This window comes from Hippocampus guttulatus, chromosome 5 (assembly GCF_054856545.1).
Source record: "Hippocampus guttulatus isolate MCC_2025c chromosome 5, RoL_Hgut_1.0, whole genome shotgun sequence".
NCBI lineage: Eukaryota > Metazoa > Chordata > Actinopteri > Syngnathiformes > Syngnathidae > Hippocampus > Hippocampus guttulatus.
Window position 1 is genome coordinate 18375925 of NC_141265.1, and position 25877 is coordinate 18401801.

At 44.7% G+C, this 25877-nt stretch overlaps 2 protein-coding genes and 5 non-coding genes across 8 annotated transcripts in view; all 7 read right to left on the minus strand.

Annotated features, from left to right (window-relative positions):
• The window catches only part of mctp1a (multiple C2 domains, transmembrane 1a), a 94292-nt gene extending 88311 nt beyond the window's left edge, over positions 1–5981 (minus strand). The window contains exon 1 of the mRNA XM_086110968.1: positions 5209–5981. Within this exon, the coding sequence (XP_085967094.1) occupies positions 5209–5925 (717 nt within the window). The 5' untranslated portion in view covers positions 5926–5981. The remainder of the gene's footprint in view (positions 1–5208) is intronic.
• Positions 5982–12724: 6743 nt separating this feature from the next.
• On the minus strand, positions 12725–12798 carry trnai-aau (transfer RNA isoleucine (anticodon AAU)). Its single transcript has one exon. It is a non-coding gene; the product is annotated as a tRNA-Ile (tRNA).
• Positions 12799–12885: 87 nt separating this feature from the next.
• On the minus strand, positions 12886–12959 carry trnai-aau (transfer RNA isoleucine (anticodon AAU)). Its single transcript has one exon. It is a non-coding gene; the product is annotated as a tRNA-Ile (tRNA).
• An 85-nt stretch (positions 12960–13044) lies between these two features.
• Positions 13045–13118, minus strand: trnai-aau (transfer RNA isoleucine (anticodon AAU)). Its single transcript has one exon. It is a non-coding gene; the product is annotated as a tRNA-Ile (tRNA).
• A 238-nt stretch (positions 13119–13356) lies between these two features.
• trnai-aau (transfer RNA isoleucine (anticodon AAU)) lies at positions 13357–13430 on the minus strand. Its single transcript has one exon. It is a non-coding gene; the product is annotated as a tRNA-Ile (tRNA).
• An 87-nt stretch (positions 13431–13517) lies between these two features.
• Positions 13518–13591, minus strand: trnai-aau (transfer RNA isoleucine (anticodon AAU)). The gene has a single exon. It is a non-coding gene; the product is annotated as a tRNA-Ile (tRNA).
• A 606-nt stretch (positions 13592–14197) lies between these two features.
• skic3 (SKI3 subunit of superkiller complex) lies at positions 14198–25745 on the minus strand. 2 transcript variants are annotated; one of them, XM_086112116.1, is made up of 41 exons: positions 25703–25745; positions 25330–25430; positions 24892–25035; positions 24728–24819; positions 24551–24626; positions 24218–24364; positions 24031–24129; positions 23701–23809; positions 23470–23610; positions 23158–23256; positions 22952–23076; positions 22584–22670; positions 22389–22492; positions 22178–22304; positions 21920–22099; positions 21652–21776; positions 21315–21565; positions 21125–21227; positions 20755–20937; positions 20498–20636; positions 20344–20422; positions 20136–20197; positions 20002–20058; positions 19835–19903; positions 19605–19679; positions 19360–19501; positions 19188–19281; positions 18717–18794; positions 18502–18626; positions 18304–18427; positions 17793–18017; positions 17616–17688; positions 17475–17528; positions 17200–17311; positions 16907–17035; positions 16476–16600; positions 16001–16165; positions 15421–15573; positions 14955–15085; positions 14548–14677; positions 14198–14443 (listed from the first exon to the last, which is right to left on the minus strand). In XM_086112116.1, exons 2-41 carry the CDS (start codon positions 25417–25419, stop codon positions 14366–14368), a joined length of 4701 nt encoding a protein of 1566 aa, XP_085968242.1. In that variant the 5' UTR covers positions 25420–25430; positions 25703–25745; the 3' UTR covers positions 14198–14365. The 2 variants fall into 2 exon arrangements, with proteins under 2 accessions (XP_085968242.1, XP_085968243.1); XM_086112117.1 differs by lacking the exon at positions 25703–25745 and adding an exon at positions 25501–25682.
• Positions 25746–25877: the final 132 nt, after the last annotated feature.

The following is a 25877-nucleotide window of genomic DNA, read 5'->3' on the forward strand; positions in this document are numbered from 1 at the left end:
TGCATGGACCTTTTCTCTGCCTTTCTTCCGGCAGCCCCATCACAAGTGGAAGAGCTTCCATGCAGAGCTCCATTTCAATCGTGTTGAGGGCGGAGGCCGGGCAAATCAATGTGGAATTTGATCAAGCAACGGAGGCGCGGCCGGAGAACTGACTGCTTGGAAGTGACCAGCAGAGGGTACAATTTAGACAGATGCGAAATATTTCTCCATACGAGGCAAGTTACGGTGCAGAATTTGAGTGGCGACCTCCTGCTTTCGATCAAGCAATAATTTAATTCTGTATTAAATAATGCGTGATTCCCACTACACTCCTGACTCTTCTGCAGCATTCTGATTGCTACTTGAGAATACAATAACACAGGCCAAACAGAAAGTGCGTATCCATTGAGATAGTTTATATTTGCCCTCAAGATGCTCTTACAAGGGGTCGAGTGTCTCTATCAGTGAGGCTAATGATGGGATCACAGGAAGTAAATCAGGGAGACAACAGAATAAAGATTAGCCCTCAAGGTAATTGGCGGAGAGGGCGGTAATATATTTTGAGGCTTGCAGAGGGCAAGGACGAGATCTACAGCGTATGTCCTCACAGGATGAAGACAAACGGGTTTGACTGAAGGCGATGAGTCAAAGTCAGACGACCAGAAGTTGACCAACTTTTTTTTTTTAATTTCCTTGTCTGACAGCAAAGTTTTGGAAACATGTTCTATTTTGGTCCGTTAGAAGATAACATTGTCTAAAAATAATAATAATAATAGTAAGCACCTAATAAATCATAATTGCTCTAATTAGGGGTGTCCCGATCCAATATTGGTATCAGATATCGATCCAATATCGGCCAAAAAAAGCAGTATCGGATTATGTCGTCTCCAGCCAAACGATCTGATATTAGCCTTATATGCCAGCAGGCCATTCTAGACTTTGCTCCTGCTGTTCTATCCAGCAGCATGAATGTAAAAAAAATGATCATTAATGTACTGAGGTAAACTTCAAAGTGCACAATTTGTTTTTATTGACTTTGTTGGGGTTATTTCTCAGGGTCCTTTAATTCATTTTGAATGTATTTTATTCCCGAAGACAGCTGGGATAGGCGCCAGCACGCCCTCGTCACTCGTGAGGATAAATGGATTAAAGAATGGAGAGATGATCCAGCCATCTCTCCATTTTATTTCCATGTTTGAAGTTGAATTTGTGTAAACTAAATATTTGAAATAAATGGGTGATATTTTCTCACACCTTCTGCTGTCGACTTTTGGTCTTTGTTTGAATAGTTAATCAAGTCTCTTCTAAAATGTCATCATAAAATATGTTTTGTTAAAAAGCATGCATTATCCCTATCTATCAGATTGACATCAGTATCAGGACGGTACTCTTGGCTACAATTTCGGTATCATATCAAAAGTGAAAAAGTTGCATCCCAACACCCCAAGCTCTCATTTTGCGAGCGGTGTAAATCTTGCGCGACATAACTGCACGGAGGCATGTTACACCCGGCGTTGGTAATTTCACAGCAAAGCCGAGGCTGACGTTGCTGCGAGAGGGAGGGCTGCGTCGCCGTGGGAGTGGACGTAGCCGACTTCAATCATGGCCATTCAAATTGGCTCCTTTCATTCCCTTTAAATGAGGCGCACTAGATTCCTAACAGGACGGAAACACATCTTTGCAGTTGGGAGACGGCGGTGCACCCCCAATCATTCGTGTCCTACGATAGCCGTGCCGCCCAGTACAATGATTTAAAAAAAAAAATTAAGACAACAAAATGATTCAGGGAGTTTGATCCCCGTCATTCACATATTTATGAACGAGACCAAATGCATACCCTGCGTCACACTTGCGTCTGAATTTCTTGTCTTGTGAAATGTCATTCCACTTGAGATGAGACTGCACATTTCAAAACAACAGCATTGAAAAATCTGACTTCTCTCCTCTGACACTCAGATCATTTTCCAAAAATGTGGTTTTAAGAATATGTAAACATGAGCTTAGTATAAAAGACGATCTCTTGGCATACACACAGTAAGGTGAGACTGGTTACAAATATCATCAGCTGTAATTTCGATTGATCCATTCACGTTTTGAAACATTTTACAGTCAAACTATTGATTGCTTTTAAAAATCTGTCAAATAATCACACTGCTTATCTTTGGCAGAGGACCTGACTGAGTCTGCATCGTTCCTCAGAAACTAACCGCGATTGCTGCTCTCAGTTGGACGCGGCGAACGACTGCTTTGCGTGTTGCTCACGGATTTTCAGTGCCAAGAAAAAGGAAGCATCACGTGTGGGAGGAAGAAACTTCACCATTATCTTAGTGCTAAAAAAAAAAAATCTATCATCTCCAAATGGCGTCGCGCATTGAATGTATTTGTCTTGGCCGATTCCATTTGCTCCAGACAACTTTGCAGTGAGTGGCAATCGCGTGCGTGTGGGTGACAACCGGCAGTCTCACAAGCTGCGTTGAATCTTCATTCTGGAAACGCCACCGTGACATTTCTAGAAGGAGGCCACGAGCTGTTGGCAGACGTACAAGTTGGGAGGATTTACATCAACACGCTGCTCACTTCCCGAGCCACGCACGCCCAAATGCCTTCCATGTATTCGAGACAAAACATATTCCACTGGATCCTTTCCATGCTTGTTTTATATCGATAGGATACGCTCCACCGACACCGTTATTTAATCTGGAGCTGGACTAGACATCGTTCCGAGATGGATGGTTGGATGGACGGATAATAAATTGATTACAGGGATTGAAAGATGGATTTGTCAATGGAAGTAGCTTCAAAGTGAAGACCCGATATTTACTTTTGTTTATGCGTCGGTGCCAAGTGTCTCAATACTTGTGGCTTCAGCTTGAGGCAATAGCCGTTCAGAAGAAAAAAAACTCTTGACACAAAAACCCACTTCTCTGCTTCATAGAGTACGTGCAGAGCCTGAATATTTCAAAGTGTTCCATCTGATCTGATCGAGTACACTTGAAACAAAGAGAACAAATCTCACAGCACAAAATACACACCGAGCTTTATTTACTCCACTGCGACCTACATTACGCTTGTCTTATTTCTGGGGACCTGACGTAAATTCATCTTTTGTTTCTCCATCGTTTAATATGCCACTGTTTTGCTCTGAAAGTCATATTGTGAGAGTGAGGCATCGAAATGTTTACCCTTCAAATAACTTGGGAAGAGATTTTTTTTTCTTTTTTAATCATAAATACAATCATAAAAGTGCTAAATGTAGTTGTTCCCATTCAAAAATGACCCGTTCCTTTCCCACTTGGCAGTTACGGGGTCATCCCATCCAAGCTGTCATTTGGGAGAGGGGAACGGTGCGTACATGCACACACACACACACCTTCTGTCTTGTGGGATGAACCAGCCAGGGTAAAGGCAAACATTCAATCATGTAAACAACATAGCGGAAGTCAATAAGGCAACACTAAGCTACATCATTTATTCTCTACTATGGATCACACAAATCTAATCAATAGGTAGACCTGCATCTAACCCAATACACAAAAAAAAGGCATTTCAAGTAGCTTTTTTATTTTCATCAGACACACAAAAAGGGACAAAATATCTGGAAACTGCAATTGGGGGGAAAAAAATAAACTCTTGACATCAGTCAAGTGAAAAGTGGAACGCGTACACTTCCGATTTGATGTCAAGTGCACTTTTCTTCAAACGCTTCACACTGGAAATTAAATGTGCCACAACGTGACACTCAAAATTTGGCACTCCTCCCACCACTCGCTTACCAAATACCGTGCTTATTATGCACAGTTTCATATTTAATTTATGAAATGCTTCCTTGCAGCTTTCATTTTCATAATGCAAACTTACACTAGTGTTGGTGTGAGACTATCAAAGCGCAGGGCTTTAAAGATGTCATCCTAGTGTGATTGCAGCACACGACATCCGTATTTAATTACTCACTGCAGGTACAGATATAAACATTAAATACACAAGCAAAGGGAGAGAATTTTCATACGATCTTTTGTATTACTGTATGTCACATTAGAATGAGGGTTAGTTTTAGTTGATTGGCAGGACAACACGCCCACACACATTACCAATTTCGACAAATTTGCGTCAGACACATCGCCGCGCCTTGCCAAGTTCTTCAATATTAATGCAACGTCATAAAAACCACAGGACCAGTGTGAGCATCGTGCATTATTTAACTATCATTTAGCTGGCATGTGCAGCAATGATGCTGCAAGATCGGTGCGCGAGTCAAGCCCTCTTCAGTTGAGTGCATGTCGCTCAGAGAGATTTAATGGCGGCCCAAACGCCAGTCGAGAGTATCAAGTATACTTGATTGTTAAATCACTTTTGGACCTCTGCCTGGATGATGCTGGACACTTTGGGTGGCGCCAAAAATTTGGCACGTCCTGCATCTTATACTCAGGTGCGGCTTGTGTTTTATATATATATATATATATATACATACAGTAATCGTGTTGTTCCGGTTTGGTTGAAAAGTTTTGCTTCCAACTATGGAAAGGTGGTTCTTTTTAGTTTAAAATGGCTTACTTTATCTATTACTTTACCAAGAAACCTGTGTCCCATTGGCGCTAAAGGTAGAATCTTGTTTGGTTATTGTGTCTTTTGGTGCTGTAAATAGTAAATCCTTGTTGTTGCTGATGCGCGCATGCTAAACTAGCGAGCTAGCGATAATATTTTTGGGAACCCCTGGAAACCTCAATGCCCCGGGCAATTTCCTGTGTTGAGTCCACCCGAGATTTTACTATCTAGTCTTTTAATGACAGTAATCATATTGTATTCTGCTTGCAGCCATGAAGTGGTAGATTTATGGTGTCTGGAATTCGCTATGATGAACTCGAATGCATGAACTCAGAAAATATTCCTCACTGATTTTGCCCTTTACGCTCAGCCACAGCATCTCCCAGAATTGACATGCACTTCCGAATATAAAAGGCAGGATGCTGCTGCGCATCATATGTACATGTGTCCCTAATATTGTGGCCCACTGATGTCGATAATATCCTGTACAGTATTACGTACTACTGACGTTGCAGTCATGAGGCCCACCCTACGTTACAGTTGCCTATGTGAGCAGTGTAAATCATGCATGGAGTAAGCGCTCTGCATCACCATCATCATGAAATGTGTAATTGCATATTCAGGTCAAATGCAATATGCACGATCGTTGACATTTCATGTTAAGTACAGTAATAGAGTTGTACTCACAGCATCACTCGGCTTCTTCCGCAGCTGCCCCTCTTCCTGCAGGACCACGGCCGGGTCCACCACCAGCTTCTCGAAACACGCCGAGCCCAGCGAGGAGCTCTTCTGCTGGGACGCGACGAGCTGCGAGACGTGCACCTTGGGGCTTCCGTGGGCCGTCAGCTCGGGCTTGCTCCCCGTGCTCCCGGAAGCCGCGCCGAGATGAAGCCCCTCGGCTCCTCGGCTGGTCCCGGCCGCCGCCGCATCCCCGCCGCGTCCTCCGCGCTTGTCCCCCCCGCTCCCGAGTGACAGCAGCGGAGAGGAGCAGCGCAGATTGGGCTGCGAGGACGAGAACACTCGGTCCAAGTGTTTCTTTTTCCTCTTGAACATCCACAGTCCGGACTCCTTCTTGGCGCTTTCTGCTCCGCCGCTAGCGCGACGCTCCGAGCCCAGTTTGGGACTGAGCCACGGCTTGGTTTTCTCCTGGAAAGTCTTCCACATCCGCCGCTGGTAGGACTCTTGTCCCCTGGACGTGCCTTCATTCTTGGCTGCTTTTTGCTCCATGGTGCCTGAGCAGCATCCACCCAGCCTGAAGCGTGTGTGTGTATGTGCGCGTGTGCACTCACAGTGCACTTCAATGCTGATCCGGTTAGGACCAACACACCAGAATGAAGAGGAGGAGGACGACGACGATGATGATGATGATGATGATGATGAAAGTTGGCTTGTAGTAGAGTGCATATGCTAGCACATTGTACAAAAACACATTGGTTTCCTGTTATGTCAGTTGGACCACGCTATAAAAAAAATGGTGTGCAATCCAGAGTCCACGTTTTCAATGTCCAATATCATGTCCGCGCGTCCATACATTTGTTTTTTTTTCTTGAGCGCATGTTCTCATTACAGATGCGGGTGAGCTGGTGCGCATCCCAGCTGACTTAATATGAAAGGCGGGGTACACTTCGGACGAGTCGCCACAGTCTATCACAGGGTACGTGTTGGGCTCTATTTTCATGCCCAGTGCAACTCTGGCGCAAGGCGCAGTCTAAATCTGCCCAGGGGCAGGCTGGACTAAGTGGTGGTATTTTTCGCAGAAACAAGCAATCGTGCGCAGTTTAGCGCATTACAAAAAAAAAATAATAATAAAAAATAAAAAAGGGAGTTTGCGCCATTGTGGGCATGAACACTGCAGACTTGATTCCTGATTCCATGTTTGTGCTGCACCTGCACCCTGTTTATGGTTGGGAGGGGCTGGGGGTGGGGGTGTGAAAGATTTTGTCCATGCCCTCTGATCACTTGAAACGGTGTAATTTGATGTGCTTAAAAAAAGGTGGTGGTGCGGGGTGGGGGTGCTAACAGTTCACACATTGCAACACATTTTCCACCAGAATGATTGAGGAAGTTATATTTGTTGGAGGTGCGCACTCCCTTGGGGTGTATCTTGTTTCACGCGGATGCTCTTGCACTGTTTCTATGTCTGGATGTGCTCCTCTCTTCAAATAGGCCAAGCTTGAGTGAATGTTCTCACCCACACACAGCAGCACATGCGAGCAGCACTTTCTCTTTTCGGAGGCTGCGCTGCTGCAATGTGCACCATAAACCATCACCCCCCCCCCCCCCTTTGCTGCGTGTTCATCACCGTCGCCCATTAACACTCTGCTTGCATGGACACATTCAGCCACTGTTATGAAAGTGTGAAATTAACTTCTCGGCGCGTGTCACTCCGCGTGGGTCAATCGAATCAAACGTAGGATAATCTGACGCACATCTAGAGGGGAGGAAAACGTTCAAGGACTTGTTTGCACTTTGCTTTCACGTTGCCATGATGGGACATGTCACCCTGGCCTCGGCATGGCTGAAGGATGATGGGAGTGGAAGGAGCGTCATTAAGGTGCCGAACATCCGAGTACTCCTGCGCACACCGTGTGTGAAATATTCTGCCTTTGCAAAGCTAGCCGTGCTCATTTCTGAGCCACAATCTCATTGCGGTATTAAATGGAAGCGTGTTTTCTTGCGGTCGTATTTTTGCAGTGGTGTCGATGTTTGAAATGGAACTAAAAAAAGTCAACTGACAAATTACAGCCGAATGGTGTAGCTAGAAAAAAAAGTCTCATGAAACAACTTTGTAAATTCAACGGAGATCGCATCTCGCATCGTGCAGTGGTTCTTTGAACAAAGCGTCATTTATCTGCATTAATGGGCTGCTCAATAGGCTATACTGTGTCAAAACTTTTGTTTTGTTTTGTTTTTTCATTCCCCGGATCAAATGAAATCGCTCTTAACGACAGCCAGAGGCAAGTCCACCTTGACTTAAGCAGATGGGCGATTTGAACAAGTGAGCCAAACAGCTCCCTTATTGACTTTTCGAGCGGACGAAGCTAACGGATGAATCGGCAGTGTGCGTGCTCCTTTTCAATGATTCCGATGCCGCTGAGCGCTGACACCGTGCGAATGCTAAATGTGCTCCTCTAGTGACCGCAATTGCTTTTAATTCAATTTCACCAGCCGTGGCAACTTGACGCACGAGGTAGGATAATAGAAGGTCAGCTTTGTCGAAATCAATTCAGGCTGCCTAAAATCCAAGCGTGTGCTCAATGACGAGATACCCTCGAATATGATCTGCTCAAGTGCTTATAAAGCTAACAAATAGCCGCACGTACTCGTAGTGGTGACACATTCCTGTCATCTCCGCTGTTCGCAGAAATGAAATGCTTCATTTTTTTTTCACGACCGCAGCGTTTCACCTTCTCGCGTGTTCCATAAGAACATCTCTCGCTAATTGAATGCGACTTAACTGAAGAGCGTAGCATAATAGCATGATACACGTGAGTGTGTGTCTGCCACAATATTAAGGAGGCCAGCATGATCCGATGACAGCCGGCGTGTTGTGATTGTCATTTGCAGCGGTGTGCTGTAGAACTGCACCGCATCCTACCGAGAGCCGTTTTGAATATTTGGGTTCGGCACAGCTGAAAAACGACAACCCCAAGAATATACAAGAGTTATGAAATGATGTCTTAATAATAATAATACATTTGATTTGCGGGCGCCTTTCTCAGCACTCAAGGACACCTTACATCTTGGTCTGTGAAGTTGTCCATTTTCTATGACTGGGGTGTCAGACTCATTTTTGTCGCGGGCCACATTGTAGTTACGGTTTCCCTTGGAGGGCTGTTATGAATTTTGGGAAACCATATACCTGTAAATGTTTAATCCCCTCCACATATTACATACACAGCGCACAACAAATTGATGGATAACTAGTTTTAAAATCAGAAGTCCAGAATAATGACTGTTATTGCGAATTGCATATGACAATTTGAAAGTTTGGTTCAGGCTTTAGCAAGCATCATGAAACTTGACATGCTTAATTTGCTTTTGCGGGCCACATAAAATGATGTGACGGGCCAGATCTGGCCCCCGGGCCTTGATTTTGACACCTGTGTTCGATAGCCTTCGAAGTAGGCCTCCACACTTCTGAGAGACAGATTATGTGCTTCGGTAGGTGTTCCTGTTTTGGTTGGCAAAAGAATGCCGTGTTGCCGGATGAGACTGGCAGGCCACCACCCGCGACTTCCATCATCCACGCTCGAAACCGCTTCCTACAGAGTTTCGGAAGAAGCGCATCGTCACCATCACGCGCATGATCAAACCCGCAGTCGGTTACCCGACGATGGAACGCACGCGGCCTCCTTGCCGTTCAAATCTGCGTACCCTGCTGCCTTTTAAATCTTTAATCTTCTTTAATCTGCAGTCTCCACCGCAACCTGTCCGATGGAGCACACACACCCACACTCGTACACTCAAATTTTGATTTGATTACAGCTGATAGGATGACGGACGCAGCGGCCCGGGCCAAGCCTCTCTGACTCCTTTCATCCTTTGATATATCGAAGAAAATACCCTATGACGTGCACCGGATTTTTTTCGGGGGGGGGGGGGGGGGGGTACGAGAGATCACAAAGTTATGTAACTTTGATGGAAGAGCAATTGAAGCATTTGCGACCGGATGTTCCCGTGAGAATTAAACCGCAAAGTACAAACGTTAATGGAGAAATATTACGGAAAATTGACTTTAAAAGCTTGTGAACGTAGTGTGTCTGGGGTGCATTCAGCACTTCTGTCGCATCGGAATGTAGTGGTTTAGGTCATTGACATAATAACCGAGACGTCGTTGGTGCAGGTGATCATGCAACGCGATCCAGTGTTGATTTCTCGGTGTGTCTACCCGAAAAAAAAAAATTCACTTTGACCATGGCTCATAATAAAAAAATAAAATATACTGTATATTTAAAAAAAAAAACATGCTGTGCCTACAATTTTTGAAAAGAGGCTCTCTGACTCTAAGCTTGCTCGAAATTCCAAAGCGCAATCAATATCAAAAGCAGCAAACTTATCACTGGATGAAAAAACAAGCAATTATGACGCAGAGAGATGGAAAATCCATCAGCGCCATAACACAACCATCGGCTGTATACTGAAGCCCATATAAGCTCTTTTTGGACTGCTCCAAAGAAGAAAGAAGCCACCGGGGTACTAAATAACACACGTTGAACGGGTAGAACGAGACTCCAGACTGTTGGTGGCATCACAAACAACCTCCGGAGGGCCAAAGTGAAGGATGCCGAGACTCCAAGAGTCAGAAAAGTGCTTTGAGGAAGTCGATACCTTGTATTGTCTGGAAGACCTGCATAGTCATCGATGGTTCGTTGGGTCATCATTTGCACATTTGTCATTTGCAAGTTCACTGCCACAACATTCTGCCTTGGAATTGAATTGAATTCTATTCGGGTTTGGCCAAAAGGACAAATCGGTTTCATGAGACGCAAGTCTACGAAATGATTCTGAGGACAACGCCATTTGTTTTTCCAAATGATAGCCACGGAAAGCAGGTGCACACTAAATAGCCAATGAATGTAAATGAAAGGCCGTCGCGCATTGAAAGTCCCTCACTGCTAATTAATTCTGCTTGCGTTGAAAGCACAACGCCGGGATCATTTGAATTAGAGAGGCTGCTTCATCAGCTCAAATTCACATCGCGCCGCCTCTCCTCGAGACAGATCACAACACGCCGCCATTGAGAGAATGATAGAGAAATCTATGAGCAAAACTTGTATCATGTTTAAAGTTTCATTAATTGGGGCACGTCTAGACATTTGGGTGTGCATTCAGCAAGCTGTCTGGCGGCTCTTCAGCGTCTTCCAATCCGCCGTGTCATGGTGTCTAACACCTCACTGTGTTGGTCGGCAAAATACGGTAATGGAAGCATGGACCATAAAGATGATTGAAAAAGCCCATCCAGGGTATTAGTAGACGTCGCAATGAACCTCGGTAGGGAGGGTTGCTCAAACGGCTCGTCTCAGCAGACAACGCAAAGCGCTAAAGATCAGACGCAGCTGCCCAACATTAAAAAAAAAACTCAAATCGTATTTCAAATAGCAAAATGGAGAAGACCTGAAAGCAACAGAGCATGACCAAAGAAAAACACCTCGGAAAACAAGCGTTAGCTACGGCACACGGATGAGCTCGCGAATTTGCCGCCTCATTCGCACTGATCTTCTTTCGTCTTTTTTCTGGAAGCAGAGGTCACGCAAAAATAAATGCAAAAAGATGTATATGATGCGCGATTTATTAGTAGCGCACTAAATAGTAAGCGTTGAACGTTGACTGCATTGTTGTTTGCGTTCTCATGCATCGTCTTTCCAACTGACACGCGAGGAACTCATATTTCCGCGCGTGACGCTGGGAAGGCGCAGTGTTCATCACACTCGGCGTAGCTGTGACTCAGCCGAGGAGAAACTGTGAAACGATGTGAAGCAAACACTAGTTGCTGGCTGCTGGAGCAGATAACATGTTTTGCTTAGCTCAAGGTAGAACCGAAATGAACTGTCAGACGTGCAGAGGATGGCGTAAAGTGATTTGGAGCCCGACAAAACCGCAAATTGAACAAAACAAATGGAGAGGAGGCTTTATTAGGAGGCGCAGCTGGTTAAACACAACCACCTCAAAAGGTGGCTGACAAGTGATGGTGACAGGCTGTCACCTGAAAATAAACCTGAACGCACGTTGTCACGGGGGGAGAAAAAAAATAGACACATGAGCACTGTGGTATGTTTCACCACTGGAGCCAGGGCCATCACATTTCCCATGAGGCCCGCCATGCAAGCGCCCCCCACCCCACCCCCCTACTTCCTGTCTGCAGCTCATATGATAGTGCAGACAGCTGGAAAGGAGACAAAAGCCTCCACGGCTAAATTGCTCCACAAGTTACTGCACGGACTCGGAGCTCGCAGCGCTACTTAGCACCCATCCATCACTCTGTTTTTAAATGTACAATGAATGGAGATGAAATGAGGAGAGCTGATGCATAATTGAACATACTCGAAGTGCTCGTCTGCCATTGTCTGGTGGGGGGGGGGGGGGGGTGGACATTGTTTGCTTAGCAATGAACGCAGGAGTTTTACATCTCATTGCACCTCCACAGTTATTTAAAAAAAAACTTTGCAAGGCTGACTTGGTGTGGTTTAATATTGTCTGCAGAGACATACTGTATATAGACATACTATATAGCTCCATAAAATGGTGTGTGCAGAGCAATATCAAGAGATCAATTTACCTATGACACAGTGTAGTTGACTGTTTCCCCCCCTAATGTTTACACGCACCAATATTCGTCACAAATTTGTATGATAACAATATTGATCAATAAGCAGATCTCGCTGTGTCCACAAGATGGTTCAACTCACTTCCTTGCAGCCGCCTCTCGCCCAGTGCTTCCCAGCCGCATGTTCGTGTGCAATCGTGTCAGGTTCCGTTCCACAGGTGTGCAGCAGGAAGACAATTTCTGTTCGTCTCTCGGGAAATTATTCAAACGACAAATGTTATCTTTGTTCTTCAGCCTGTGTAACAGATTACAACAAAATGCTTTTGCACTAGATGGCAGGTGATACAATTAATCTGTTTCGCACTCAGCAGAACAAGGAAGTGCCCTGCGGAAACTAAACTAAAATGTCGAATAAACTAGAGACAGCGTAGTTGCTCGTCACCAAACCCGCCGCTCGCACATTGGGCGTGCGTTAGGATGTAATTAATGTAAATATACTGATCGTCGGGAGTGATTTGTGTGGTGCAAAACGTTCCGGGATAAAATCAACTCGTGCATTCCAGCAATTGAACACATTTCTGGTACAATGTTCTTGTCATCTCAGCAAAACAGCTACTTTGTTGACTTTGGGTGTGCCGTAAACGGAGGACATGCGGTGTACTGATAAATTGCCTGTGCTACGAGAATTCAGCGACAGACTACTCACCGGTCAGTCCTAATTTGGCCAGAACGAAACTTAAACCGAGCGTCTTGCCTGCACGCCGTGAAATGTTCATTGATTCCTATAAAACGCTGGCCCGTACGGGGATCGAACCTTGGCGTTATTAGCACCACGCTCTAACCAACTGAGCTAACCGGCCACGTTTAACATTCAAAATTTCCCCAAATAAGATGAAAGCCGACGGATCATTGTAAAATCTGGTTCAATAAAAACATTGGCCCGTACGGGGATCGAACCCGCGACCTTGGCGTTATTAGCACCACGCTCTAACCAACTGAGCTAACCGGCCAATAATAAACCCAAAATGGCCAAAAGGATGGAGTTTGGTGATATATTGCAGTAGCACATGCGGTGGTCATCAGTTTCAAAAGATAAATGGCCCGTACGGGGATCGAACCCGCGACCTTGGCGTTATTAGCACCACGCTCTAACCAACTGAGCTAACCGGCCATACGGTGCGTAGGGAGTTGCCAAAGTTAAATGTAACGTTAGCATTACGCCAATTGCAGCATAGTCATCGTTTCCAAAAAAAGCATGGCCCGTACGGGGATCGAACCCGCGACCTTGGCGTTATTAGCACCACGCTCTAACCAACTGAGCTAACCGGCCACACAAGACTTGCGACCGGGATGTAGTCAATCTATAGTTAAAAGTATGGAGGTGGAAGTGGGAGCAAATTGACTGTATGGCCGTCGAACCGGGTACCTTGGTGTTTTGAAGATTCGAGCCAATTGAATTTACCGGCCACACGATCTTGAATACATTGGCTAAAAGCGAAACGAGGTCAGGGATACATTGCGGTGTGAACATCCAAATCATTGATTGTTCGTTGGTCAAAACAGATAGCTGGCCCGTACGGGGATCGAACCCGCGACCTTGGCGTTATTAGCACCACGCTCTAACCAACTGAGCTAACCGGCCAATAATGAACGCAAAATGGCCAAAAGGATGGAGTTTGGTGATACATTGCAGTAGCGCATGAGGTGGTCATCAGTTTCAAAAGATAAATGGCCCGTACGGGGATCGAACCCGCGACCTTGGCGTAATTAGCACTACGCTCTAACCAACTGAGCTAACCGGCCGTGGTCAATAAAGATTTTCAATGCTTAAAAGAAATACAGTATCAAAACCAAGAATTTTAAGATGTCCTGGCTGTCACTCATGTCGAACACAGACAAGTTAAAGACTAACGACCTCTCAGCTGCGTACAAGTCCGTGCTTGACCAAAGCCAAAGGTTTACTGATGTGCTTGATCCTAGAGCAATCAACAACCTCTTTGAAATGAATGCAAATGTTATTACTCCATAACTGGTTTTATGATGTGTAATTCAAATATCAGGCACGTATACGCACAGTGGAGTGCACAGGAGTGTTGTGCCTTTTCAGGCCTGGACTGCCTTACCTATCCAGCAAGTGCTCAGTCAGGGAAAACAGCACTTTCTTTCCTGGCCTCCTTAATAGCACAATCAATGGCTAATTTATGGGAATAAAACAAGGGTACCTGCAATATGTTACAAGCGGAGCAAAAGACCTTTACAAAGCGAGCAGCACTACGCATGAATGTCAGGAAACTGCTACCAATACATTTGATTCGGAGCGTTTTTTAAGTATCGGTGCGTGTGTGTGGGTTCCCCCCCCCCCCCCCCCCAGAAGTGGTTTTCATTTATAAGGTGTGATCAATACAAACAAAACGTTGACCATCTTTATTTGGCCTGGATGTGGACACCAGTAAACTACAATATTGATTATGACACTGAGTTGCTTTAAGTCTGAAATCCTACGATGCTGAATGGGACCTTCGATCATGATACATAGTTCTGGTTTTTTTTGTTTTTTACGGTGCACTGGAGCAACTTTCAAGACAAAGAAACAAGCTGTAAATGAAAGTCCAGCAATCGTTGATCCCCGTTCAATTTAGCGTGCTCCAAAAGTACCTGCGTGAAGATGAAAATGCATTTTAAAAGTCATCTGCAGAAAGCGGCGAAATTTGTCAGAAATGTCATCAGACAAGCGCGTGAAACAATGATTGTTGCTTTACATGAATTAGTTCGTCGTCGTTTTTGAAATGCAGGTGCCTCAGCAGGTACCAGCTGGCCACTTGCGGCACAGTTGCAGAGAATTCTTGAGAGGGGCTGTAGACCAGCTTTTCCAACAGTCGCCTGGTTTCCCTGCAGACGTGACAAAAGGAGACTCGAAGCTGAGGTCAGCAACGCTGCCGTTCAGTCCTTATGCTTATGGGAGAGTGCTACAGATCAAATAGTTAAATAGTGAAGGGCCTCTGGGGAATTGCGAGGGGAGGCAGAGGGTGTTTGATACTTGACCACATTAGCTCTTAAGCTATTACAGTTCCACAGAGTCTCTCTCTATATAGTCACTCGAGGGGTTAAGAGAGCTTCCTGAGCCCCAAGCTCTTTTTTTTCAGGCGAAAAAAAAGAGCATGCCTACCTGGCAGCCATCTTGGTAACAAATTGGAGCAAGGCCTGGAAGAGGAGAGCCACAGGTGAAGAGCCCAGCTTCAAGACTTCTGTCGTAGCTTGTCGGACCAGATCCTTCCAGTCATTTCCAGGGACACCTGCCTGAAAAAAGTCAAAACAAGCACGCACACAGGTGACGATGGACACGGAAAATCATGACACTGATCATTGAGGTGAAATGTTCCCTTTTTATTACACTAATGTGACCGCCTTCTCACATAGTTTAGACTGTTGTTTTCTTTAATCTGCTCTTGCCTGGAAAATCTTAATCTGCTGTATGCCTATAAGAGATTTACTATCCTCTCAATTTGAATCACAATCACAAAGCTTCTCATCTTGTTGGGACTTTCCATTTGACCTTGTCTGATGCTACAACTCTCATCTCTTCTGCTTCATGTTGTCCAATGCATGGGTTATAAAAACAAACAAGCACTCACCATACTGGGCCTCAGGGCTAGAAGGCTGAGCCGCAGCAGGCTGCCGACTTGACTGCTGTGCTGGCCGAGCTGGGAGGCGAGCTGCAAACTCTGTCTGAGAGCCATCACTGCCTGCACGAGCAGACCCTGGCTGATGTACACCGCGGCTAACCACTAGGTAGGTGATTGTTAGAGGAGATGAAGTCATTAGAATCATCACATTTATATGAGTTTACATTGCTCATGACGTAGATCTTAAAATTCAAATCCAATATATCAAATAGAGTTTATACTGTATTTTCTGGCAGGTCCTTGAAACTGCGACTTGCTCGTATCACGAGAGGCTGCAGAATGCATATTTGTTCAGTGGGGGCAAATATGGAGGTCCTAAAATAATCGGTCATCTTTGCAGTCAATAAGCATGACTAAAGTCTGCCCAGACTCTCACAATATAAAACAAGTCAAGCAAAAATCATGTCATTTTCTTTGGTTGACTTATTTCTCTCGAATTGTTCTACTCTATGAATGTGAACAGTGAAGCAAAACACAATTGCCAGATGGACCGGTGGTGCTTAAAATGACTGCGCTAGATCATCCTCACATGCCACGCCGCAATATTGTTGGGGCTCAACATCACAGCACTGTTGAGCTGCTCCAAGGCAGACTCTGATAGGAGAGTACCATCGCCGGACTCAAGGAGGCGCAGACACTGTACTTGTCTGAGCGACAACGTCGCTGCGGGATCCTCTGGGGACACATTCAGCACCTAGAACCGAGTACAGCAAAGAAAACTCAAGTGATTCATCCCATTTGCATTGTACACAAAAGTAATTGAGGTACAGGTCCCATGAGAGCGACGCGAGCTCTCTCTAGTGGTACACAAAATAAAGGATCATTGACTTAGTTCATTTCAGTTGTATTGATTCAATAGGGATTTGTTTGTGTTTCATGTTCAACTTTGGTACAGTTGATATTCATTTAACTTTTATGTGTGAAATATTTGAATTAAATAATTGAAGCAGAGTTGATTATATTTTAAAATTTAAAAGGAGACACTAAGAGTGAGTAAATGTCACCTGCGAGCAGACTGCTTCTGCTTGCTCAAGTTGTCCGGTCAGCATGAGACCACTCACTGCCTGTTGTAGTACCCATCCTTGCAGAGATTGTGCTAGGGGGCGCTCTATCTCCTCCAAGCTATGCACTGGGATACACAAGTCCTCATTTAGTTTACACATCACAAGATGGAGGATTGGTACACTTGCACTCGTTAAGGACATTCGTACAAGACCTTGTTGGTGAGTATGCAAAGCTATAATCTTGCCCGTGACATCTTTTCCGTACAACACTGACCCCATCTGCTAAATTATCTTTATTTTCAATTCATTAAAAAAAAAAATAAATGGAGATACAGTAGTTCGTTTCTTTGTAAACTTACACATTCAGCTGGGGATCAAAGGCATTTTTATCCCCCGTGTAACATACCGTGGCCAACAGATAAAATGCGTACCTTTTTCAGAAACCACTGACATGAGCGTTTGCTCTAGTCCTTGCCGACGTGCAGCTGAGCCCGAAAGATAACAGGAAGTGTTTTCTGTGTGACAGGCAGCCATTAATCCCGCCCATGCTGCTGGATCATCTGTAAGTAGAGGCGATACTGCTCAAATACTGGCACATTTACAAAAAAGAAAAAAAAATGTGACTCAGTACTTTAAAAAAAAAAATTGGACATGTGTTTTTCATAGGACAGCGATGACTTTGGGGTCTCCCAAAGGTGTGCTTGCGAGGTGCGCGTTAATGTACCAGGACAGAGCAGCACAGCTCTCTGCATGGTCTTCAGAGCATTCCTGTGAGCATCCTCTCCGGAGTGTCTTCCACAAGCCAACTGATTCACTCCACTGTACAGCAGTGCTCTCTACAAAGTTAAACATGTTTGAGTTCGCGATCTGACAATGTTCCTCCATGTCGCGCAGGGACCTCTCAGTAGCTACAGCGGCAACACAGGACACTGAGCGAGTGAGCTAAAAACAATGAAAGCAATTTATGATGACACGCTGTAAATGTAGAGGCTATTCTACCTTTCCCTGGGTCATACTGGAAAGACAGGCAACGTGTCCGGCCATCGCGCCGCCCTGGAAGACACAGCATTACATTACATTACCTTTCAACATCAATTAGCGAGGAATGCGAGTGGGTTTTGGTGTTTGCATGAGGCTTACATTTGCCTTCCTGGGGTAGTACTTGGGTACCAGTTTGGACAATAGCGACCACAAAGATGAATTCCCCGGATAGCTAAAAGAATCAGAGGGCAGAGGAGAAGTTGACATGTTAAACGCGATCTCAAAGCACTGCTCGTTTCACCGTCTCTAGAAATAATCCGTATTCCTCCAGCTCACCTGTGTACGGCTCTGGAGGCCTCTCTTTGCACTGCACTGTAGTTGCCCTGCAACGCCAGTAAGGTGCAGGTGAGAAGACACCGCTGTTCAATAACAGTGGCACAGGACGAGCCTTGTTTTAGCAGCTCGGTACGGGCAGCAGTGGCTAACGTTGTGTCATTGTGGACCAATCCAAGGGCACATAAACACAAAAGAGACTCTGGTGCCGGTTCCTTCAACATGGAGCTGTGGAGGACAGACTGTCGAGTCAGTGCACTGGGGAGTCAAAGTTTCATTTAGTTTAATTGTACCGCATGCCATCCGGTGTAAAAGCATTCACTTTTTTTCTGCCCGGCGCTACACGTTGGCGCTGGCATAGACAGATGAACAAAGGTACAATATTTGTAGTGTATAAATAATCATTTTCAGGCCAGTTAAGTCAAATTGAAATTTCCCTCGACAGACTTGATGATCTCTGACAGTCAAAACACGCCACTGTGCCGCAGCACAATCACTAAAATAGTGGACTTACCATTTGAACAGCAGGGTCTTGGCAGAGTCGACATTGCCCTGCTGGTGCTGCAGCAGGGCAAGAGCTGTCAAGACGTACGCCGTCTGCTTCTCACTGGAGGCCGCAGCCAGGGCACGCTCATATGCTACAGAGCACAAATAAAACACTTCACAGTCGCTTGGGAAAAGATCTCAAAAGGGCGTCAGGGCTGCTGCTTACCGCTGATGCCCTCTGGTATGAGTCCGGCCTTGCAGTAGGCCAGAGCCAGGCCTGACAGATCACTGAGCTCCTCCAGCGGAGTGGAGTTAAAAACATCAGCTGCCTCGCGCCACCGGCCACAAGCACTGAGAGGGACACAGTTGAAGTGATTATGTTGAGTGGAGGTACTTTTTAGTCAAGCACTCAATTTGCTGGGATTGAAGGGAATTTCTCACCACAAAGCACGAGCATAGTTGCTTCGAGCAAACGACAGTTGTTCTCTGAAGGACGTGGACTGAAGTAACTCAACGGCTCTGAGGGGAGAGAAGTAAAAATACAATTCTTCATCAACAATATTATTGGTACCCTTGCAGAGCACGAATCACACAAGACAAATGATTTCATCCATTATTTCAACTATTAGTTAGTATTACATTAAAAACAACACTCTTTTTTTCAAGAAACTTTATATTTTGGTGCAAATCTGATGAAAAACATCCAGGATTTGTTTCTGCTTTGTCTAATCACAATTGAACCACTGATTTGATACAATGTTACAATGCCAGTCATTCATTTGCTGCCATCTTGTTGTCCTGTAGTGAAACTACACAAAGGTTCTTTCAGGCAGAAAGTGCAAAGATGTTATTTGGAGAGCTTCCCAACTGAATGGGATTCTAAGGTACTCTTTTAGGTGTTTTCACTGATACCTGTGATAAGCTTGTACAGCCTGTCTCTTCAGTTGCAGATGTTCAGCCAGAAAGCCCAGCATGATGAAGGCAACGGCGTCAGACTGGATCCTTTCTGAAAAGCAAACTTCGTATTTCACCAGATCGTCTTTGTGACTCGCAAACACAACCGCGGTGTACTCTGATGGCATACCGGTGTACTTGCTGAGTGCCACCTGGGCTGCAGAGATGGCATTCATCTGGACTATGTTGTAGCGATACAGTTCGGAGTCTCTCTTGCTCTTATCCAACAAGGTAGAACACACCCAGTGGGCGTAGCCTTTCACTCCCTCCGTCTGGATGATGGTGAGTCGTCGGATCGAATGGAGAGAGAGATGCAACACGGCAAGGTTATGCATTCATAAGTTGAAAATTCAAAAAGGGCGGCTGGTCGCGTACATGTGTGCTAAGCTCAGTGGTGTGTCTGAAAAGATCCATGGTGTCATAGCTTCCAACTCTCTCTGCTATCAGGGCCTGGAAGGATTGAAAAATACGTCACATACAAAAAAAAATAATGGGTGTAAATACCATTAACTAGCATTAAAAGAAAAAAAAGAATTCAGCAGTCACACAAACATCAAAGTCAATTTTTTGTAAAGCAACGCCAAAAAAAGAGAAAAATCGTCCACCTGTCCAATCCAGCAGTTGACATACAGCGGCTCCAATGACTGTGCGATCTTGAAGGACTCATGTGCAAGCTAGACAAGACATTTAAAAATGACAGTACAGTACGTGTGTCAGTCACCATTGATGAAACACAATAGTCGAGATGTTCAGTGTCGTATAAAACACACACCTCTATGTTGTCCTTTTTCAGATACAAGGTGCCGAGGTTGGTCCATGCAACAACATTCTGTAAAAAAAATAAAATCCTTTCCTAAGAAAAATATTTGAAGCCCATGTATCACCATAAAGCCCCATCGTACATACATTTGGTTCAACTTGAATAGACTTGATGAAGCAATGCTGAGCCAGGGCCAAATTCTCCAGTCCTGGTATCATGGGGAAAGGTGAAAATGATCATATTATGAATATCCTCTCACACACTCCTTAAAACAATTGTAAATGGATTCCAAAATAAATGTCTGTTTATCCACACAAATGACCCGGCAAGTTAAATGCGGTCGATATACGACACCTTTGCTTGTGTTGATCACTCCCAAAGCGTTCCAATAGTTATGGTTGCCGCCGTCCATCATAACTGCCTTTCGTAAACACTAAAAAAGCCAAAATGACATTTATATAACACATGGGGGATGAAAAAAAATTTTTGGAAATTGCGGTTTTCGTACTTGTTGTGCTTTTTCGAGTAGTAACGATTGCGCCTCCTCTGCATCACAGGTCAGGCGAGCCTGATGATAAAAATTGAGTCCCAGATCATGCCACAGACTGGCAACCTCTGGCATGAGCTTCAATGCACGAGTGTAACACCTGTGGATACAAAAGTACAACATTCAATGTTTAATTTCGAATGAAAGCATTGCACAACGCCAGTAATATCAGAAAGTCATGAAAAGATGGAGGATGGAGCAACTGGCAGCTGGCGTACCGTTCGCCGACTCTGAGCGTCTCAGCCTGGTTCAGCACGTGGACCTGAACTTGTGGGTCCAGACCAGCCAGCGCCGCCGGCATGCGAACCTGAGCCCTCTTTGGAGACACTGTGCTGACAGCGGAGCAGGCATCTCCCAGCAGCTTCCACAAGCAGGACAAGTCGGATCGCAGCTTCACCGCTCTGAGGAGCACAACAGTGACAAAGATCACACACAGTAAGATCCACTTCCAAATCTGTCGGTTCAGTTAAGTACAGTGCCCTTTTTTTTTTTTAGCTTTTCCATTGTCAGAAGAAACCTTTTAAGAAATATGGCTGCTGATAAAATAGGAGGCACTAAACAAGTACCGCCTTTTGAATTGCGACTTACTTGAAGAGGTTCTGCAGAGCTTGCTCAATCAGGTCAATGGCTCCACCGTCTCTGCAGTCCTCCATTAAACTTTTTGCCAGCGAGAGCTGACACTCACCAAGACCTCAATAAAACATCATTCAAGTCAAATTAAACTTTGCAAAGGAGAGAAAAAGCAATCGCGCCGTGCCACACACACATGGTTCTCTACCTTTAAGGGCAGGGACGTAGTCGTGCTTCGCTGTGATCTGCAAATACTCCGCGACGGCATCTTTGAACTTGCCTAGGGTCTGTTTGATGGCAGCGGCCTGATAGACGCTGTAGATGGAGGTGGGCTGAAGGATGTGCGCCTTTCCGAAGGCCTTCAGAGCTGCTGTAAAACTCTGGCGGTTTAAGTAGGCTTCACCTAAACACTCCCAGCACACCCAATCCTCCGGGTCTGCTCTCAGGGCTGCCTGGAGACTACAAACAAATCATAGATAATCAATAACAAGAACAAAAGCTTGGATTTTTTTTTTAGATCAAAATGAACTTTCTTTATTCCTTACTCCGCAATAGCCAAATGATGCTGTCCAATCTTTAAGTAGTAAAGGCCGCGTCTCATCCAGGCCCATTTAGCAGAGCCTGGAGTGGCCTTCTCGATCACTGACTGGAGTATTGCCAATGCGGTGTCCTGTAGTAGTAAAGGAGGATTTAGAGAAAAATCGTTTTGGTTTTTTTTGTTTGTTTTTTTTTAAACGAATGGCATAATGTCATTAGAAACACAAAAACAAAACAATACAGATGACACAAATGAAACACGAGTGCAGACATTACCATATCTTCATTTGCCATGCTGAGATCGACTGCAGCCGCGCCAGACTCAGCGTCGTCATTGTCCAAGTCAAAGGCCTTCCTATAGCAGCCCCGTGCCCGTCCGGAGTCGTTGGCCACTTCCCGATAGTAATGTCCAAGGTAGCGGAACACGCAACCGAAATAAGGGTCTAACTTTGCAGCCTGAGATACACACAAATAAGGCTTAGAAAGGCAGCAGGCTTTGTATTTTCAGAAATCCAACAGTTACTTCTTACCAACCTTGAGAAAATGTGAATGGGCCTTGCTTCTGTCCTTACGGGTTTCTTCTCCCATGGTCCAGTAGAGTTGGCCAAGCAAGAAAAAATACTCGGCGCATTCTGGGCTTTGTGCGGATGCCTTGAGGAAACTGCAGCGAGAAGGAAAAAAACTTGTATTTATTGATTGACGCAAGTTGGGGGAGCACCACTGGTCCACCTAACTGTGCTTTTACCTCTGCTCTGCAAGCTGCTTCTTGTCCTCGGCGACGTGGGCCAGTCCCTCGAGCGCTGACGCCTGGGCCAGGTGAGGGTTTGAGGCCGCCAGCTGTGATGACACCTGCGAAACATACAGATGTAACTTCCTTTGGACTGTGCACCGACCTGTTATTTAATGACTTTTGTGTGCATGCGCGTGCGGTCAAACGGACCTTTAACGCCTCAAATACTTTTCCTTTGTTGAGGTATGCGCGACCTTTAAGGGCGACTAGTAATGGGTCTTTGTCAGCATCAGGGATCTAAAGGACAGGAAGCAACTCATATCAACTCCACAATCAAAACATGCTCATTTTTCTTAAGGTTATTATGGCAGCCCGTGTAAAAATAATCTGCCATTCCATTTGTGAAATTGCGATGCAATGAATGCAACACATGTCACAATATGATCATTAACCCTCCTGTTCAAAAACCTTGACGGGTCAATGCGACCTGCTGCATATTTAGCCCGAAAAAAATGTGATGGTCAATTTCACCCGCATGACAAAATGAGGGTGAATAAAGGGCAGGTGTGATGTTTTACCCAGGAAAATGTCTCCAGAGCCTGCTCTGCATCCTTCTCCTCTGCACTCCTGACCAAAGCTTCAAGCCTAAGCTTCAGCAGTCGGATCCTCAGTTCCTTGTCTCCAGGCACGCACACTGTTAAACCTATTGAAAAACAACACACACTTCCTGAAGCCGCTTTCAAGCGGTTACTTCAATTATATAAACACATGTTGTGCGTAATACCTTGGGCACACGATTTAGAGCAGTCTGAATATTTGTGCACTTTAAGCTGAGCCTCGGCCAGACCGCGCCACGCTGGGTGAAAGTTCATTTTCTTCAATCCTAAAAACATAGAAAAGAAGTCAACTTAGACAACTGCATGACTTGAGGCACATGCCCCGGTGGACAGGGCAGTTCTATACGACTGCTAAGTAGTAATTATTTTAATGAAATACTTAAACACATGCCTCTGTATGGACAGATTGTCAATACAATAGCTCAATCCTTTAAGAAAGAGCGTTTTATAAAGTGGCCGAAGTTTGTATGCATACAAACCTTGCGCAAGGTCCTTAATGGCATCATTATACCTGCCCTCTTGCAGTGCTTTCGTGCCAAATCCCAAATTACACCAAGCGTTATCCGGCACCAAATTACGAAGCCGTGAAAGGCAATTGACAGCCTCCTCACTCTGGACACCTGCATTGATACGACACAGCAAGACATTTTTTTCGAGCATATTTTATCTGTAAATATCTCTACGCAAGTGAGCATTGACACAAGGTGAACCTTTTTGGAGGTAGTGGGAAGAAAGGACTTCAAGAGGATAACTTTGGCCTGGGTAGAGAGATAGCATTGACTCGCACGCTTGTTTTATTTTCTCCTCCTCTTCAGGCAGCTGTGGCAAAGACATCGAGGTGATTTCGAGATTTTACCCGAGAAAGCAAGATGTCGGGCAACAACAAACTGTCATATTTTAACATTTTCAGAAAATTACAAGAAAAAATTAATAATCACGTAACAAACAAGAAGGGGCAAGTTGCCTTGATTCAATCTTTGCGGATTTTTTGACAGTGTGTTAAAAAGAGACTTCCGAAGCTAATTCTGCTGACGGCTTACCTTGGAGAGACATTTGATGTAGTCAACAGAGAGCTTTCGGTGTTCTTCTCCAGGCGTCGGCTCAACAAGAGCCATGGCCTTCTCAAAAGCTGTGCTTAACTGGACAAACAGGACAAAATATGAAGTTTGCAGCTAATAGGAGAAAGTGTTTTGTTTTTTTTTTTTAATGTATCAGTGCAACACTTACATGCTTTTGAGTTTCGGTGTCCTGCTCATTGTCAGTGAGGCAGTTGGACAGGAGCTGAGCCATCTGTTGCCATAGCTGCAGTAAGGCTTTTTTGTCTGCGCCATCGTCCTGTCTGAGTTGAATCAACTGCAGCCACACCTTTGCCAACTATTACAGGGTGCAACCATAGAGATGTGTCTCTCAATTAATTACACTATCGTGGAGAGCTCAATTTATGTCAGTATTTCATTTCAAAAAGTGGAACTCATCAATTATCTGGATTCACAACATACATTAAAATATTTCAGGATTTTATCTTTTACCTACAAGAGGTGACTAATGTAAACTACAAACCTTGGAATATTCTTTGTCAGACTGATGTATTTCTTGCAGCTTTCCAATCACTTCATAGCACTTGTTTTTGTCCGAGCTGGGAACAGAGGATGCAATGACCGAATTGCAACAGATTAAAAAAAAAAAGATTAGAAGTGTCACATAATGGTGTTGTCTTCAAACAATCTTGTAGTTTACCTGGCATACAGCTCAACAAGTTTCTGATAAACATTGGGAAGCTCAATTTTGAAATCCCATTGATCCGTCTTCTCATATAAATTGCTCAGGCCCTAGTACAGAACAGAAAGTAATTGCACATGTGTGTGTGAATTGACAATACAGTACAGTACATCCCTTATTACCTGCCATGCCAGTAGTTGCTCTGGCTCCAGCTCCACAGCCTTCCTGTAAGCCGTCTGTGCCTGATCTGGTTGCTCCAGCTCGCTGGCAGCCAGGCCAATGAACACCCAGGCATTGTAATTGTTTTTTTCAAGCTTCAAAACAGCCTGTCACCGCATCAAGAAAGTTCAGTCAGACACGCAAGCATCTCTGTTGATACATGGGGATTCTCCCCACACGGCGGCAACCAAACGAAAATGTGCACATTGGTTGTAACCTGCGCTAATTCAGCAGTCATACATGTATGACATTACAAACATGTGAACGAAAAACACTATTTAAGACATTGAAATGTAAATCGACATGAGAAAGCAGTAATGCGGTACCTGAGCGCGCCTTCTTGCAACTCTTGTGCAGCATTGCATTCAAGACCATGATGACAACTTCTATTTGTTACTCACCTTGCAATGTTTCAACGCCTCTTTGAACTCCTTGCTTTTTATAGCCTCTTTGGCGCTCTTCAGTGCGGCTTTCACTTCTTTGCTCGACATGGTGCGGTTACCTGTGTTGATAGGAAGTCATTATACGAACTAGAAGCTGCCACCGAATAGCACGGAATAACTGTGCTATACCTTAGTGATTCTGTCGGCTAATTGTCGGTAGCTCAACAGTTGACTAGCAAAGTAAAGGTAACATTTCAGGTGCCTGTTAGCTTTTTATGTTTCACCATTAATAATTGAGGGTTAGCGTCAAACGCCTAGAAATTTAAAGCGCTACTGTTTGTTGTCATTTATTACGTAGATGATAATTGTGCAAAAAGTTAGAGCCACCCACTGTTTACGTCGACAACTCGCACGGCTCCGGCAGACACCCGGAAGTGCAAAAAGTCATCAATCTAACTCTTCGCAATAAAATACCACTAGTTTTGAATGGAAGGGAATTTACGGGAGAGTAAAACCTAAATAAATATTAAAAACAATTAAAACTACAACAAATAATGGTCGGTATC

Coding starts and splice junctions, on each gene's coding strand:
- skic3 (XM_086112116.1), bottom strand. CDS start 25,419: ATGTCGAGCAAAGAAGTGAAAGCCGCACTGAAGAGCGCCAAAGAGGCT. Junction 25,036..25,329: donor AGGCGTTGAAACATTGCAAG/GTGAGTAACAAA, acceptor ATGCGGTGACAG/GCTGTTTTGAAGCTTGAAAA. Junction 14,678..14,954: donor GTTACCAAGATGGCTGCCAG/GTAGGCATGCTC, acceptor TCACGTCTGCAG/GGAAACCAGGCGACTGTTGG.